Source organism: Gossypium raimondii, chromosome 5, assembly GCF_025698545.1.
Source record: "Gossypium raimondii isolate GPD5lz chromosome 5, ASM2569854v1, whole genome shotgun sequence".
In the NCBI taxonomy this organism is placed as follows: Eukaryota; Viridiplantae; Streptophyta; class Magnoliopsida; order Malvales; family Malvaceae; genus Gossypium; species Gossypium raimondii.
Genome location: NC_068569.1, coordinates 12,674,728 through 12,693,883, shown reverse-complemented (window position 1 = coordinate 12,693,883; position 19,156 = coordinate 12,674,728). Strand labels below are relative to the sequence as shown.

At 30.0% G+C, this 19,156-nt stretch overlaps 2 protein-coding genes across 2 annotated transcripts; both read left to right on the top strand.

The window, feature by feature from the left end:
• Positions 1–14,874: 14,874 nt before the first annotated feature.
• Positions 14,875–17,078, top strand: LOC105771130 (pentatricopeptide repeat-containing protein At1g28690, mitochondrial). The gene is made up of 2 exons (XM_052630890.1): positions 14,875–16,523; positions 16,840–17,078. Exons 1-2 carry the CDS (start codon positions 14,982–14,984, stop codon positions 16,849–16,851), a joined length of 1,554 nt encoding a protein of 517 aa, XP_052486850.1. The 5' UTR covers positions 14,875–14,981; the 3' UTR covers positions 16,852–17,078.
• Positions 17,079–17,369: 291 nt separating this feature from the next.
• LOC105769242 (hypothetical protein) lies at positions 17,370–18,239 on the top strand. The gene is made up of 2 exons (XM_012589731.2): positions 17,370–17,883; positions 17,990–18,239. Exons 1-2 carry the CDS (start codon positions 17,762–17,764, stop codon positions 18,111–18,113), a joined length of 246 nt encoding a protein of 81 aa, XP_012445185.1. The 5' UTR covers positions 17,370–17,761; the 3' UTR covers positions 18,114–18,239.
• Positions 18,240–19,156: the final 917 nt, after the last annotated feature.

The window sequence follows — 19,156 nt, the reverse complement described above, 5'->3', positions numbered from 1 at the left end:
GACTCCTCAAAATTATTATCTAAAAGAACATCTCCCCATGTTCAAACCCAAGCCTTGATCTACCCGACTCTTCAGGGTATGAGTTTGAATATTGAGAGACGCGGGTTTAGATAATATAGTTTTGAGAAGTTAACAGGCATCCAAAGATGATAATGCCGACTTATGGGCATGATACCCACGTCCTAAAATAGCGATAATACGAAGTAAGTGGACATGTAAAGAGAATAATACTAACTTATGCAACGAGTACACAGTGATATCTTCTTTAAAGAGTAAAATAAAATTCATATCTCCTTAAAACTTATATCTTTCTCTTCCTCTACTATAAATATCTGTAGATAAAAACATCAAAATGTGTCCACTTGAGGAACACAAGGCATGGAATGTTATATTTTATGTTTCCGTTTTCGGTCGACATAAATCAATGTTCCAATTTTCAGTTTTTATACCATGATCATAAGATATTCTAAGTACTATGCACTTCTTTAACTTGATAATTAACAAATGTACTAAAGCACATGCATTCCTTTAACTTCAACCTCAAATTTGATAGTTCTATAATAATACATCGAAAATAAAATTAACTCTAATCCATTAGGAAAATATTATTATTTGTTAATATTTTTTATTAAAATAAAGGATAATGTAACACCCCTAACCCATATCCGTCGCCGGAATAGGGTTTCGAAGCATTACCGAAGTTTATCGATCAAACAGGCAGAATTCTCAAACATTTCATATCATCAAAACAAATCATCAAAGCATCACTTTAATCCAAATTATAAACATACTAAATCCAAATCAATTTGCCTAGTTCATGAGCACTTAAACATAGGATTAAATTCACATTCACCTATCTAGGTTTAGTTCAATTTACCATGCCATAATATGGATTCAAAAACAAACACATATTTATATGTATAAAACCAACCAATATTAAACTTATAATCTCATTTACATTCAATCCATAAAATAACTATTATTTAGACACCCTAGGTACATGTCGACACAAAAGATAGACATCACCACATTTGAGTTCGGGAGCGTTGTTGGATGCTAAATCGGCGTTCAAAATTGAAGTACCTAATCTGCGCACGGAAAACAAAACTGTACACTAAGTAAAACCTAGTGGTATTTCTATAATTCGAATATTTAAAAACAAGGATAATATAATATGCATATTTTAATTATAAGCACATTTATTCATACAATGACATTAGCCATTCAATATTCAATTCATAAATACATCATTTTATACCATTCTCAAATCTCATCACTTGCTATATAATAGATTTTCACAATTTAATATATATATATATCATTTAAACAATAATATTATTCAATCCATATCCAATTCATGAATACGTAATTCATGTGTCTCATTTTCATGTTTCAATTCACTATCTCATTTCCATTCACATACAATATCATCCAATATCAATCATAGTACTATTTTATTTAATTACCCCTATTAACACAACTTGGACTCGAACGGATACACGGATCCAACCAACACACCAGTTTGGCACCCAGTGCTTCATCGGATAAATCCGAAGTAATAATTGCTCCCAGCGCTATATAAATTTGACACCTAATGTCTCATCGGTTAAACCGAAGTACATTGGCACCCAGTGCCTCATCGACTCGAAGTCGAAGAAATCTCTGAACTCTTCCAATCCTATGGCATGCCATCTATATCCGACTCAGTCCAATACAATTAATAGAGTTTAATTTCACTTTCTAAATACAACCAATATTCAATTATCATATTTGCACATATATATTCATTTCAATTCAAATAATCAGTATATTCATAATATATATATAAATTCAATCCATTCAATCAACTTTTAATTCAACTCAATGTCAAAGTGCCAAATATTCACCTCAATACTTGTCATATGCATTAAATAAAAAAAAATACAAGAATTAATAACTAGTTTCGAATTATAAAAATACAAATCAGGAATTTCAAGCTATTCCACGTCAACTTTATCTTTCCCCTTTTTAGTTAAGGATTCCGGTACGACGTTAGCTACGAAATTAAAACAATTAAAATTCATCAATACAACACAATTCAATTTCATATTGAATATTTCAATTTTTATTCAATATTTTCCTAAATTCTAATTTAGTCCCTAAACCGAGACTACTTTTTATTCTTCACAATTAATTCTATATTTTCATACAATTTCCACTTTAAACTAAATTTAACTCCCTATTTTCACTTAAATCTCTAAATTTTGATTTTTTACAATTTAGTCCCTATTCCTCATAATTTACAATTTATTTTACAATTTAATCCTTTTCATTTCTAACTTAAAATCTATCAATTTAATCCCTAATACTAAAATTATTAAACATTAACAACATTTAAAAACTTAATAATTGCTAAAATTTTGACATGGGTCGGGTAGCACTTAACACCGGAATTCCAAAAACATAAAAATTACAAGAAAAATGACTAAATTGACTAATCAGTTGAGCTTTGAACCCTAGAAGTCCCTAAGCCTTGCGTCTTTCTTTTTCTTTTTCGTTTTGCTTTGGCTTTCTATTATTTTTTTATTCATTTACTTATTTTATTTTATTATACATTAATTTATTATTATAATATATATACTTAAATATTAAGTAAACTTATTTTATTATAATATATATTAAATTTATAAATATCTTACCTTACGCCGCCCTATTAAAGAACAATGGCATAATTGTTTCTTTAGTCCCTGTAATTTTTCTTTAATCTCTAATTCAACTTTCACCCTATATGCAATTTAGTCCTTATACCTAATTACTCTTAATTCATGCAATTTCACTTAACCAAAACCTAATTAACTACACAACTAACTTCGTAAATATTTATTCTGATTTACGAAAATGGAGTCCCGAGAATGCACTTTCTGACACCTCTGACTATCGGGTAATTACAGACAAGCATTAAAATTATACATGAATTTTGATGCAGGTAAACTCTGATTTGGTATAATTATAGATATTAAATTTTGATTGTGGTTTAATTATAGGTATTAATTTGCATCCCACACAATTTTATTAAATTTAATATAAAAATATATTTAATAAAGACATTTTTTTATAAAATATATTTATACATTTAATATAACTTTGAAATTAAAAATAATATAATTTTAAATTTTGGAGAACATTGTTAGGAGAGGCAATTATGAATGTAATAGCTCGTTTTTCAATGGTGTCAAAAATGGTGCTTTCGGAACCCCATTTCCAATAATTAATATTTATGAGATTAGTATAAAGTTTTATTAAAGTTTGGTCCCTTAATTTTGTCAAATGGATAGTTAATTAAGGTGCAAGGACTAAATTGTAAAAATGGCAACAATTAATCGCTCTAAATTTTTAATTAGTTGAAGGACCAAATGAACAAATTAACCATTTTATATTAGCCAAACAGGTGGTGGATGTTGATTACAACCCACTAAATTTGTTAAATTTGATTAAAGTTAATTAATTATAATTAATTAGGTTAAATTTTGATTAATTCAATTTAACTGAATTTTAATTAAACTATAAAAGACAAAATAGAAAAAAAATGATAGATTTCTTCACCTTCTTCATGTTCACCTAAATTTGAAAGAAGAAAACCCCTTTTTATACTTCAAGCATTCGACCTTTATTTAGGTATGATTTTTTTAGTCTTTTTCTTGTAATTTTTATGTTTTTGAGGTCCCGGAAGCTTGACTTAGCTAGCTTGTGCATCAATTTTAATTTTGTTGAAGTTTTCCAAAGTTACTACTATTGAATGCTTGATGAAATTAGTGTTAATTTGTTAGATTTTAAGCTTAGATATTAAAAAAGGACTAGTTTGTAAAATTTAATTGCTAGTTTATGGGACTAAAGTGCATAAAATTTGAAATTGATGTTATATTTTGTAATTATAGATAATTTAAGGCTATATAAGGATGTAATTGAGATCGGTTTTGAAATCAAACCTCAAATTTGAAAGTTATAGCAATTTTGATTTTAGGGGCTAAATTGAATAAAATGAAAAAGTTTAGGGAACATTCAAAAAGTGAAATTGAAAATTCATATGCATATAGTACGGTGATATAAGGTATTTGGAATTGATAAACTCAAATGAGTTATCATACAAATCAGGATTTGAACCAACTGAAGGATAATCGAGGAAAAGACAAAATTTCAGATTAGTTCTCGACATCTTGCTTGTTGATTTTTTTCCAGGTAAGTTCATATGAAACTTACTATGTTATTTATGTTGTGTTTGAAATGTATCTTATAATGTTTATTAGTTTAGGTCAATTACAATTTTGACGATTTTGGCATCTAAAGGACCAAATCCTAAGTATGAGAAATATAATATTACAAGTGAACATGATGTATGGAATAGATGTGAAATGTTTATATTCTTGAATGATATGTATATGATGATATTACAGGTATTGGAATGAATTGAATATCGTAATAGAGCTCGTGTGAACTTAATAAACGATTAGGATATGGTGACATGTCATTAAGCTCCAAACGAAAAAGGAAATGGTTCAATCGAAAAAGGGAAATGGGTGTTTGATCAGAGATAATACGATGGCTTGAAATCCAACATATGTTGCAGAATCTCTAAAGTTAGTGTTAGCATCATCGAACTAAGCTCTTGTGAGCAACCTGATTATGATAGCTTGTATGACCAAATTAGTCTTGTATATCCGAGTTCATTTTGCTATAGTTTTTCGGGCGAAACAAAAATGAAAATAGTAGTTAAAAACGGAAATGAAATGATTGATTGTGAACTGAAATGTGATATTTATAAATTGAGCATAATTAATAGTATATGTTATAATATGAAATGGTTATATATGTACAAGGTTTTGGTATTATGGTTTGATCTGCAAATGAACTAACTTAGTGATTGTGTGATTGAATTGTGCATGAAAATATAATGTTGCCAAAAGATGTCATGTTTGCACCAATTTGTTTTAATTGCTAAATTGTTATAAATGTCAATGTAAGTTAAGTAAATTTCATATAGACTTACTAAGCATTCATTATGTTTATCCGTTACTTTTCCTTTTCCTTGTAGATCGTTATTTGTGAAATTTTTTGATCGAATTAGCTTGAAGACCACATTATCCTACCATCTATTCAGTAGTCTTTTAATCGTTTTAGACTCGGATTTGTGGCATGTACATAGGTGTTGCTATATTAACTTAAAAAAATGTTAGTTTGTTTTGAAACGTTGGTTAATGCTTGATTTTGTGCAAACTAATGTTAAGTTTGTATATGTTTGATTTTGTAATTTGCATGATATTGTATATGAAATTTTGAATAGCATAATTAAGCTTGATATGACATGGTTAAATGTTGGTTTGAATAGCTTAAAAGCATGGTTGTATAAGTGACATTTGAATAGGTTGAATTGGTATAAAATGGTGCCAAATTGAGGCATATTAGCCTGATTGGTTTTGGGAAATGGTTAAATGAATGTTATGGAATGTATTTTGGTTAGTATGATGTAGATACAAAGGTGCAAATAGGCACCAAATGAGGCAGTGTTATGGTTGCCTTGAAATAGGTGCCGAAAAGCTTTATTTGTGTCAAAAACAGAGTCCACGTCACGATGTCAAGTGATGGTTGTCATGACGAGACCTGGACTCTGGGCCACGACGTGATGAGAAACCTTGCCATCACAACGAGGCAAGTCAGTATGTCACGTCGTAACGAGGAAACATGTAATACCCTGAAAATTACTACAGTAAGAACGTAAGATAGTATCCTTGATATAGTAAAATAAGGAAATAAAGTGACAAAAAGGGAAATTTTGAGTTATGTCAACATTGGGAAATATATTAAAACATATTAATTTAATAAATGATTAAATCGCAAAAGTGAGAAAAGTTTTGTTGCCCAAGAGTAAATACTCAAATTTTGAAGGGTTAAAGTGTAAATATGAAAAAGTTTAAGGACCAATAGTGCAAATATTTTAAGGGTGGAATGATCTAGAAACTGAGGAAAATGGATGAATTAAGACCAAATTGAATAGGTGAAGAATTATGAGGGACTAAATCGTAATTTTACTAAATTAAGTGATGACTCAATGATGGAATTTTAAAATATTATAAAGGGAAAAATGGTCAATTAGAAAGAGAGAGAACTCTAGAAGGCAATGATGATATTAGAGATATTTTGATGATATTTTATAATTATTTAATTAGATAAATATTATTTTATTAATATTTTAATAAGATATTTTATTATTATTTTATTTAGTATAAAAGGAAAGAAAGATGAAGAATTTTCATCGTCTTTCCATGCACCCACGTGAGAAGAGAAGAGAAGAGAAGAGAAGAAAGAAATTTTCCTTTCTTTACAATTTGGTCCTTTTACAAAAAATTTACCATTTTCACTTAGAAATCAAAAGAATTTCCATAGCTGCCAAGAGAGAAAAATAATAAGGAGACAATGGGGAGCTAGAATATCAAGTTAGATTCAAGAAATAGAAGCTGGAGGAGAGAGAAAATCAAGTTAAAGATTGAAATCAATAGGATCACAAGGTAAGAACATCAAGATTTCAATATATTTTTGAGTTTGATATTATTGAAAAATTATGAAAATGATGTTAAAGTAGAGTTTTATTATATAAGTTTCTATGTTCTTGATATGTTAGTGAAGGGAAATAAGAGGAAGTGATGGGAAATATTGTAGAGAAAGGAAAGGAGGGTGTTATAAATTTGGTTATAAACATTTTACACTAAAATAGTTTTAGACAATGCAGAGAGTCGACTTTGAAAATTCACCAAAATTGTATAAATTAAATTAGAGGTTAATTAAATATTAAATTAAATCCTATTGAGTCTAGTTTTACATAGAAGAATCGGTGTAAGCAAAATAATTTCATATTATGAGATATATGAATTTTTGTGAGACAAGGTTAGATTGATTTCGGGCTCCCCTATTCTGACATTGGAAAATCATAAAAAACTGTAAAAAAATAATCAATGGTTTAAATTTATCTATTTAAATTCTTGATGAGTCTATTTTCAAGAGAAACAAACAGAAACATCATCCAAACCCTGTACTAAGAGATAATTAATTTTTAGTAAGCAAAGGTCAAAGCTTTTAAACAGCAGAATAGGGATAAATTTGAAGATTTTCTTGTACTTATTGGCTAAACTATAAATTCTGAAAATTTTATAGTAGAAATATATTTGAGTCTAGTTTCAAAAACATCAAGCGAATCTTAATTTAGAATTCTGTAGCTCAAGATATAAATAATTTATTAACTATGAATCAAGTGGACAACTTTGATATGAACATAAGTAAATAGTAGAATTATAGATAATATTACATATAAGCATGTTATATACATTAAGGATGTGGAATGGAGAGGAGGAGGAGGAAAATATATGAATATTCAACTAGCATGGATTTACATTAAAATGGCTAATTTGCATGTTTTAGGCTCGGGGCTAAATTGAATAAAAGAAAAACTCTAAGGGTAATTTTGTAAAAATATAAAAATGACCAAATTGCATAAAATGAATTTTTATTATCTAAATTAATATATTGAAAGAAATTATTAATATCAAGTGGGTTTAGAGCTTTAATTTTTTTGTATGATGATATTATAAAGTGATTTTGTTAAATATTGGTGTTAGGATCAAATTGTGAAAATGGTTAAAATATTAGAGTTTGGTATTAAATTTTTGTTTTATTAAGGGCTGTTTGATAGCCTAGAATATTTGGATAAATTATTAATTGAGGAAAATTAGTTGATTTGATAGATTAATTAGTTAATGGACTAAATTGTAAAACTTGTAAAACTTATGGTAATTATGTAAATTCAAAAAATAGAAGGGTATAAATAGTTAAATGAATTGGAACTGAAATATATGCTAATGAATTAGTAATTTTATATTTTAGATTAAGATTTCATAGATACTCATAAAAAGGAAAAATAGCGAATAGTCTCGAACTCCTACAATTATTACAATTCAATTCGTAAGTTTGTATGGTTAAACTTTAATATTTATTTATTAAATTGATGAATGATATTATGTATTTATTCATATCTATTACTGAATTATCAATTGTAAAAAAGAAAACAATAATTCTCACCTTAATCACTTACCATAACATTTAATTTAAAATACAACAATTAATAATTAGATTCGGATTATAGAAATACAAACTAAGAATTCCGAGTTATTCCTCGTCGACTATATTTTTTTCCCTTTTTAGTCGAGAATTTCGGTACAACGCTAGCTACGAAATTAAAACAATTAAAAATCATCAATACAATACAATTCAATCTCACATTAAATATTTTAATTTTTACTCAATATTTGCCTAAATTTCAATTTAGTCCCTAAACCGATACTAACTTTTATTCTCAAAACTAATTTCATATTTTCATTCCATTCCCACTTTAAACTAATTTACCTCTCTAATTTCACCATAAATCCTTAATTTTGAAATTCTCTCAATTTAGTCCCTATTAATTCAAAACCTATAATTTATTTTACAAATCAACCCTTTACTAACTTCTAACTTGAAATTCAATCAATTTAACCCCTAATTCGTCAATTAATTCAACATAACTCATGTCTAAAATAAACTATCTTTCAAAATTTTAACATAAACCATGAAATATTTTGTTCTAGAACTCCAAAACTCAAAATTACAAAAAAGGATTAAATTGACTTACCAAATTAACTTTAAACTTTGAAACCCCAAAATTTCCTTTTTCTTTTCTTTCTTTCTTTCTCCTATTTCTTCTTTGTTTTCGTTTTTCAATTCTGTTTCAATTCTCTTTTCTATATTTTATAATATAATATAATATATTATAATCTAATCTAACATTATATAATATTTATACTTAACTTTTAAGTAATATAATAATAATAATAATAATAATAATAATAATAATAATAATAATATATTTTAACTTTAGATTTTAAAAAAATCTACTTATGCCGCCTCAACTTTAGAAAAGGCATAATTTCCTATTTGGTCCTTTTAACTTTTTAATCTTTAATTAAACTTTTATCTCTATTGCAATTTAATCCTTTTAATCAATTAACCATCAAAACTTTAAAATTTCTTAACGAAACTTTAATACTACCCTAATGACACTCCGTAAATATTTATAAAAATATTTACGGCTCGATTTATAATATCGAGGTCTCGATACCTCGTTTCGACCAATTTACCTAATAATTTCTTTTAAATCACAAAATTCACTAATTCAAAAATATTTCTAAAATCACGCTTAACTTATAATTATTAATTAATAAATTTTTCTAACTTTTCATCAAATTTAGTGATCTCAAATCACCGTTCGACACTCTTGAAAATTGGATTGTTACACCTACTATGCTAGGAATATTATGTATAAGTGATCTGTATATTTATTCACTTAGTGAGTTGTTAAATATAACTTCATGAGTATTGTCGTAGCAATATTAGATTATTCTTGATAAGTATAAATTTCATATTTGAAAAGGAAGTATTATGATTAAATTTTATACGAGCTTACTAAGCATTCATTGCTTATGTATTTGTTTTCTTCTACTTTTCAAATTATCGGAAACTTGATTGGGTTGGAAGCTTGTCGAAGATATATCACACTATCCATCAGTTCTATCGATATTTTTGAAAGTTTTGATTTTGGTTATAATGGCATGTATAGGTATTTTGTTTAATGATGGCTTATATGTAGTGTGTTGAGTTTAGCCACTTATTTTGGCTTGTTTTGAATGTCTAATTATGGCTTGTTGATATGTGTAATGTTGATTGTAGATAGACACAAAATTGGGTGAGAAATATGGCTTGTAAAATGGTCTATTTTCATCCACACGAGCAAAGACACGGGCGTGTGTCTCAACCGTGTGTCACACACGGCCAGGTGACATAGTCGTGTGTCCCCTGTATCTTAAATTTGCACAAAACAAAATGCTCACACGGCCTAGCACACGGGCGTGTGACCCAAGTCAATATACTCATACGGGTACAAACACGGGCTGAAACACGGTCGTGTGACCCCTGCAGTGTTGGAAACTTTAAATATTTTCGAAAAATTTTCTGAGTTTTTGACTTAGTCCCTATGTGTTTCTAATGCGTAAATTTGGGCCTCGAGGGCTCGTTTAAGGGACAATATGTACGATTTTGATTCGTTTCAAATATGAATGCTAGATGAAATGAAATGTCTGATAATTAATTTGTAAACTCCGGTAATGCTTCGTAACCCTGTTCCGACGACGATTCGGGTTAGGGGCGTTACAAAACCTTTCACGTCGCGATGTCGTTTTGAAATTTTAAAATTGTTGCAAATTGGTTCTTGTTCGATTTCGGGTCAATTCTAGAGCATATGTAGGCTCGTATAAGACCCGAGAAAGGTTGAATATGGTGATCATGAACTAAAATGGTTATGATTATATGATTTATGTTTAATTTGAATGATTTATGGTTATGATTTATGATTATAAGATTACAGAAAAAAAAATCATAAAAAGTTCCAACATTATTTAACTTTTATTTTTATGTTAAATAGTCTAAAATAAACTAGAAATCTTAACACACACGTATGCGTGTGGAAACCATAAATTTAGAACATAAATGTGTGTTTAAAAATAACATACAATAAATAATGAAACATATTATTTGAAACTAATTAATAATAATACATGAAATATGCACGTTATTAAAATGAAAAGAAATAAATTAAATTGCTTATTATGGTGTCGCCATCAATATTAAGTCGTTTAACTTGCGGCACCAATTCGATTAAATTAAAATGTATAAAAATATCAAAATAAAACTTTAGTTGAGTGATAAATTAAAGGTTTCACTAATGTGATTGGCATGGGTTCAAATTCCATCATATGCATATTTTAATTGGATTTAAGTGAAAAGACTAAAACGCCCTCAAATAATATTATTTATTTTAATTATTGAAGGGCATTCCTATAATTTCCTAATAAAGTTGGTGCTTAGTTAACTCGTGACACTAACTCAATTGAAAGTTTAAATAATAGTACAGATAAGAAAAATATTTGTTTTTATTTATTATGTTAAAAAATTAGTTCTTACATTTTTTAGTTTTTAAGGAAATTTACGTAATATTATACGTAATATTATATATCAATGTTAGATATAAATTGTATATTTATATCAATATTAATATAAAATATTAACTTTTGTTTTCAATGGCTTTAAAGAATTTATTTATATTAATATAAATAAATATTAAAATATATTTTATGACTAAATTTACGAGTCAAATTTATTAAAATAAAAATATAAAGAAAACCAAGTGAATAAATGAAATAATTGCATTTAAAAACATAAAATAAGATAAAATAACATATAAAAATAGAAATTAATAATTAATAAAAAGTATATTAAAAGCATATTAACATTAATATTTTGTTGATGAGTCAAATAATGAGAATAGCCACTTGTCAAAATTTTATGAAGACACATAAGATTATTTTTATATGTTGTCTACCTTGTAATATATAATAATAAGAAACTTTAATTTTGATTCAATTATACACATTTAAAAAATAGATAAAACATTTTAATTTCAATTTGTTTGTATATTGGATAAATATTATTATTTATCTATGTAATATGTAGACATAAAATGATGTTATATTGATAACAGTGTTAATAATTTGTAAAATTGAATTAAATTAATATCTCAAGTATAAAATAACACAAAATAAAATTATATATTAGATCAAAGTTTATGCATAATTTTTCCCTTAAAACAATAATTTTTGAAAGTTTAAGAGTGAATGCAATTATCCCATTGCAAAAGACAATCTTTAGCCAGAAAATAAGGTGTATCTATCAAGTGATACTGCATATTTGGCAATATGATAGATTATATGAAAAGACATATATATTATGGATTTGATTAGGAATTTAAAAAGACAAAAACTGGAACATCATTCAGCCGTTGACGAAACCAAATATAAAGTTGCAAAGATCTTCGTCCAAGAGAAAGATGGAGATATGTGATTAGGGAGGTGATAAGATTTAAAGGTAAGAGGAAAAAGGTTACGAGTCAGCGTTGAGCCAAAATCCAAAAAACCTAAAGCAAATGCAAGTTGGATTAGCAACAAAAATTACTTATTGGGAATCAAATAGGTGCCATCTTATATATTATATATAACACCATGTGGAAGGACACTATGTCCTAACATGTAAAGCGCGCAAAGATGAATCCGTTTTTCAGAGTCACGTACTCTGGGTTAAAGGAAAAGACAGAAATCAAATGCAAGAATGACTTCAATGGAATTTGGCAATATATGTCTGTTTCTTGTCTTGTAGTCCAAGGATGGGTTGCTAAACTTTGTTGAAGTTTTTTTTTGTCTTTTTAAGCAATGCCCCAAATCCTACTTGGACGATGATATCGGTGATGACTGTGTAGGCAACTTTTAATGGGAAATGAATGATGAAATATATATAGTATAGAGTATGCTCATGTGGGGACCAAAGACAAATGATTCAGCCTTTATGCAATTTGTGGGATAATTAAGTAATCTGGTAATGGGTAGGAAAAGTTATAATCCATGTAAAAACAAAAACTAATATCCCTTCAGGATTTGTCAGCTTCCTGTGCTGTGGAATATTGGACGTGTGCAATGGAATAGGATTATAGATGGTACTATAAAATGCCACTTGCCACTTGCCACTGCCTACTACTACTACTACTCATCAGATCACTCCCACCGGCTTCAGTATATTCAAGCTTGTATTAATTTTAGCAATGCCTAACTCAACCGTCATCCAAGCTTCCCTAGTCATCTTTCTTATTTTGTCAGGAAATGCAATCAGCATTTTAGAAGCAAAGAGTTATGGTGGGCGTAAGACAATGCAGAAAAGGATCGACAGCCGATCCATTATAAAGGCATTGACAGGCTATGATTTGCCTGCAATGAAGCATGATGGGAAGAGGGTATTGACGGATGTCTCAAGAATTTCACCTGGAGGACCGGACCCTCAACACGACTAGTTAGCTCCACCTATTACTTGCGGATCAACCACTGGCATATTATAATTGAATTGTCTTACACATCAGCACTTTAAGTGACAATGTGTTTGAGGTAATAAGTAATAAACTCTATTAATTGTCAGTTTCAATAATTTCTACTAAGAATCGGGAGACTTCCGTGATGGAGATTTGTTCATATTCATAAATAGAACATTTCTTCTGCATGCTAAGATTATATAGCTTAGAAAACTACCTACTTGGCAAGTTATATATATTGTACCAAGTTTTGAATAATTCAATGCAAGAGAGAGCTTTGTTATGTTAGCTTCTTCTGTGGTATTAGATATTGAGTCCAATATACTTAACCCTACTAACTAAATAGTTAGTGATATAATTCTACCATGAACTTCTTCTATATTTTGTGGGTAAGATATCTATTGATAACTACATTTAATATACCACGCAAGAGTTTTATTTGCTTCATTTTAAATTTTCACTTTTGTTGGTCAAAATTAAAACAATTTGACCTCTTATTATTTTAACTTTTTTTTATAAAATTTAGCAGAAAAATATTGTAAACTTTGATGAATTACTATATGCTTTTTAAATTTTAATTAATTAGAATATTTAAAATAATAAAAGTTAAAATTTAAAAAAAAAACATGTGGCAGTTTGATTGAGAGATATCGTTCAAATTGTTTGTAGGTTTACATTAAGACTTGTAATACAAAACTTGCTTATAGGTCAGTTTTAGGGCAAGATTTTTGTAATCAAGATAGTTTGATTCAAATTATTATTTAATTATTAAATATATGTTATTATATAACTATTAAAATATTTTAATACATTTCAAATGATAAAAATGAGGTTTTGAGCTTCACAAATCATGATAAAAGCAACTTGATATTTAGTTTAACTAGCGTAGAATTACTTGATCCTATAATAACAGTTACCTTCGACATAACTTTCTTATCATTAAACCAAAAAAAATAAAATTATTTGAAGCTAGAACTAATCAAATGTAAATGTAGAATTATCCGAACCAAATGTCAATTATGGACTTATGGTCCGCAAAGTTTCTTCAGGAATCGAGGACAAAAGTTACGAAGAAAATACATATAGGAGCGATTGACTATATGTCATGGTAATTAAAAAAAAAAAAAACTATGACTTAGTTTGGATAAGCGGTGTGTTTACTTCCGGTGAGTTTAAAAACAGCGGTGGTGGTGAGATTAGTTACTGTAGCTGTGAGATTGGATATTGTAGCAGTGAGATTAGAAACAATGGTGGAGTGTGTGTTTGGATTCAAACGCAATTGTAGGATGAAGTGAGAATAAAAATAACTATTAAGGACATCGATTAGAATTGATATATAATGAAGTTTTTTAAATTATTTTACTTTTTTAAAATTATTAAAATATGTAAATTTATAAATTTATTCAATAAAATATTAAAATGTATCTTCCAATATTTTATTAAATTATATAATTAATTTAAATTATTTATTAGATAAAATGATAATTAAGCTTGAGAAAGAAATTAGTTTAACATCTAAGGCTAAAATAATAAAATAATAAATTAAAATATAGGTATTTTTGTCTACTAAAAATATCAATTACCCCAGCTAGAGCTGACTGGAGCTTTTAGCACCAGTGAGTATAAGGCCATCCAGTGCACTGAGCTGGAATTCATTTAAGCCAAACAGCCCTTAAATTCAGTGTGATATAGTGAGATTAAAAATCAAGGCAAAAAATTTCAACGTACTGTGGTGCAAATGAATTCAAAGGAAGCCTATATCTTATGGGTTCTTGCCATATAAGATGTGAAAGCATTATTAGCAGTGGATTGAAATAGGCCCAACAATCAGTCCATTTTTATCACAAATCGAAACTTCAACTGGGCTAAGTTGAACCTGGAAACTGAAAAACTATAAGAGTTCCTGGTTGATAAATTTATAAATCAGCAAATACTCCAATAATGATCGAATGGGAAAATGAAAAGTGGAAGACTTCCCTTGATCAAATCGTCCATTTTCTCATCATCACCCAACCATCGAAGCTTGCTGATCCCGCTTAATACTACTGCTTCGACAAACCACCAAAACTATCTCTCTAACCCAACCTCCACAACTTTCTCTATTGCCATTCAACATTTCATTAACTCAGATACCCCTTTCCATGGCCAAAAGATTCACGCCCACATTATAAAATCTGGGTTTTCTCCCAATACGAATATTTCCATCAAACTCCTTATATTGCACCTAAAAACTGGGTGCTTGAGATATGCCACCCAAATGTTCGATGAATTGCCGCAGCACACTTTGTCCGCATACAATTATTTGATTGGTGGGTACCTTAAAAATGGGAATGTTCAGGAGTCACTTGGTTTGGTTCGCAGAATGGTTGATTCAGGTGAAAAGCCTGATGGGTTCACATTTTCGATGATTTTAAAGGCGTCTGCTTGTGGGAGTAGTACAGTGACGTTACCGCGGTTTTTAGGAAGGATGGCCCATGCCCTGATGGTGAAATTGGATGTAGAGCCTGATGAAGTGCTTTATACAGCGCTTGTTGACTCATATGTGAAGAGTGGGAAGGTTCAATATGCCAGAACTGTTTTTGATATGATGTTGGAAAAGAATGTGGTTTGCTCAACGGCATTGATCACTGGCTACATGAACAATGGATCGGTAGAGGAGGCTGAAAATGTGTTTAATAAAACGGTTGAAAAAGATATCGTAGTTTTCAATGCAATGATTGAAGGTTACAGTAAATCAGTTGAAACTGCTAAGAAAGGGCTTGAGATTTTTGTTGAAATGCAACGGTTGAATTTCCGGCCTAATATTTCAACTTTTGTGAGTCTAATTGGAGCTTGTTCTGTTTTATCAGTAGTTGAAATAGGTCAACAAGTTCAAGGTCAATTAATGAAGACTGAGTCCTTTATGGACATCAAGATTGCAAGTGCTCTTGTTGATATGCATGCAAAATGTGGAAGAATTGAGGATGCCAGAAGAGTTTTCGACTACATGCCGGAAAAGAATGTTTTCACATGGACCTCAATGATTGATGGATATGGGAAGAATGGGAACCCAATTAAAGCGCTGGAACTGTTCTATGTGATGCAAGAGTGTTGTGTCGAACCAAATGATGTAACATTCCTTAGCGCTCTCTCTGCTTGTGGACATGCCGGTTTACTTGCCAAAGGCCGTGAAATCTTTGAGAGTATGGAGAGAGATTACTCAATAAAACCGAAGATGGAGCACTATGCTTGCATGGTTGACCTTCTGGGACGTGCAGGGCGTTTAGATCTGGCATGGGAACTTGTAATGGGGATGCCTGAGAAGCCCAATTCTGATGTTTGGGCAGCTTTGCTCAGTTCTTGCAGGCTACATGGCGATGTACAAATGGCTAGCATAGCTGCCAACGAACTTTTTAAGTTAAATGCCGACAGTAGGCCAGGGGCATTTGTTGCTCTATCAAATACTTTGGCAGCTGCTGGAAAATGGGATGGTGTGAGTGATTTGAGGGAGATGATGAAGGTAAGAGGGATATCAAAAGATACTGCCTGCAGTTGGGTAGGGACAGATGGTGGTTTATAATGTTTTGAAGTTTTGTACTGCTTGCCATTATGGTGCTTGTACTAGAAAATTTCCTAGTGCAGTTGCACCAAAACTCGACTTAATTAGTAATCTTCAGAAACATGTATAATCCATTGCTCGTCCTTTTGCTTAATAACTCGACTCAAGCTCTGCATGGTTCATGCATTTAGATGAGATGTAATTTTGATTGTAAAATTATTACGTGAAAATCAAATTCAATCCTTGACAAGTGTCTTATGTCATTGCTGTCTTGAAGATAATCAAGTGATGCCGCCTAGTAGGCTTGCCTTGCCAGCCAGCCCAACTTTGAGGAACGATCAAGCCCATATTACAAGAGACTAATCTATCTTGCCAGCCTAGCCGCCGGGTCATGTCATGTCAATTGTCATGTATGCCTTAATTGACCTCGTAACGTCAGTCCTAACAAGTATTCGAGTAAGATACACACTCTGAATTTTGATATTCCACTTCACTTTTGTTGAACTTTACTGGCGAATTTCTAATTTTATTGATTTTTTTTAGACATAATATAACAGAGTTGATAAAATATTGCTAAATATTTCAATCCCACTGATTTGTTTATTGATAAAGATCAAGATTAGACGAAAAGCGATGTCAGATTATTAATTGTAATTTCCATTATTCAACCACATGACAATGTCAGACTAAATTCATCCCCTCCAAATCCAATTATTGTTTTGCCAATATTTGTTCTCAACAAAAGAATAGCAACAGCTCCACCTGTGCTAACAATTCAAGATTTAACTGGCAAATTTGGCATTGCTCTCTTCGATAATAGCTATCTATATAAAATAAATTCAAAGAAGAATTTTATATACGTCGGCGATAAACAGCACAGATAAGATAATAGCGTAAGCCCAGAAGAAACTAAGACAGGTTAATCATCGGACCAGACAACAGATCTGGTGGAGAGTTGGTATTGGTTGGTCATCGCTTCGCTTTCAAAAATAGTGGAATGGCATAATGTAAACGGCACATACGTCTGCACCAGATTTTATTTACTTATTTTATTTATAGCCTTGCTTGTCTTGTCTTATTTATTGTACCACTTCCTCAATCATTGTTATATCCGAAGAAATCAAGGAAAGCAAGAGAGGTGCAGAAAGATAACCAAAGAACAAAGTTAAGAGCATAATTAGGAACAAGGAATAAACAATATGTGTTGCTGCTGCTGTGATGACGATTGTGAATGCAGGCCTTTAGGCTTCCTCTTGGGTCTGCCCTTTGCGTTTTTATCCCTCCTTATCTCCATGGTCGGCATAATCGTCTGGATTGTAGGGTTAGTCTCACTTTCTTTCTTTCTTCTTCTTTTCTTTTCAGATTGGTTTGATGAGTTGTTTAAAGTAAAATCGATTTGATGGGTTGGCTTTTGGTGATGATGGCAGGTTGGTGTTGACTTGCATCTGCCCGTGTTGCTTGTGCGTAACAATCATAGTAGAGTTTGCACTCTGTTTGATCAAGGCTCCCGTTCTGGTCATGAAGTGGTTCACCTCTAAGATCCCTTGTTAGAACTATTGAATTCTATATTGATTTCATTTATGGTTTTTGTTATAAAGTAGTAACCATTGTTGATTGTTCTTCCTTTTCGGCTCAATCTTTGATTAATTATGAAATCTTATTTCATTCATTTAGTAATATTTTCTCTTTAACTCATACTTGAAAAGCCAGTCCATGAAGATGATGGGCTCTTCATTCAAAAGCCTAGCAATGTAGTATAGCAAAATTGTCAATGCAAGCAGTTGGTTTTTTAATTTTGAGGAAAAAAAAAGGTGGTCAAATAAGGGTAAAGAGGGAAAGACATTTTGGTAATCTTTGACCTTAGCTCAAGCAACGAAACTAGGTGTCGCATATGAGATAATTTGAAGATTAATGAATTAGTATTGACAGTTTTGAAGAGAAAAAAAACGAAAATAGTAGTTTGATGTCACTATATGTCAAAACATGTACAGTGAGATGAATATTCAAAGCGTCTAACTTAATCAAGCAAAGTCTCAGTTGCACAATATAGTATACAGTTTTTGGTTTTTGCAATATAATATATTATTACTTGACCAATTAATCCACAACCATCTTTTTAAGAAATAAAATACCCTAAAAATGAAACACCTATCTTTCCCCATATGCACATGCTTCATGCTTTTTGGTACTTTAACATGGGAGACGAGAAAGAAATACGCAAACGGTGGGCTAAACCAGGCAAAGGAAGTGCTAAAATCTAATACCCCTTCACAATGGTCACTTGGTTCAAAATCAAGATAGCACTGATGTTCCTAATCCTACCTATGTATCCAATAAGTGCCCTTTAAACTCAAATTGATGAACAGGAAAAACAGAGAAAAAAACAAAAGAAAGAAAAGTGTTTTCCATCTTCTTTTCCTTTCGTGTTTACTTTTAAAAGTTTTCATCAATCTACATATAATGTTTTTAATGATGTACTTATAAGTAAAATATTTTTTTATATTAAATCTCGAATTTGGCTGGTCTAACCTAACTTGATAACTCAATTTTACCGTCTATGTATTATAATATTTTAAAAATATTTTATATTAATA

What these genes read in the sequence shown, in the direction of transcription:
- LOC105771130 (XM_052630890.1), top strand. Translation starts at nt 14,982, where the DNA reads ATGAAAAGTGGAAGACTTCCCTTGATCAAATCGTCCATTTTCTCATCA.
- LOC105769242 (XM_012589731.2), top strand. Translation starts at nt 17,762, where the DNA reads ATGTGTTGCTGCTGCTGTGATGACGATTGTGAATGCAGGCCTTTAGGC. An exon ending in ATAATCGTCTGGATTGTAGG is followed by an intron (nt 17,884 to 17,989) that starts GTTAGTCTCACT and finishes TGATGATGGCAG; the next exon opens with GTTGGTGTTGACTTGCATCT.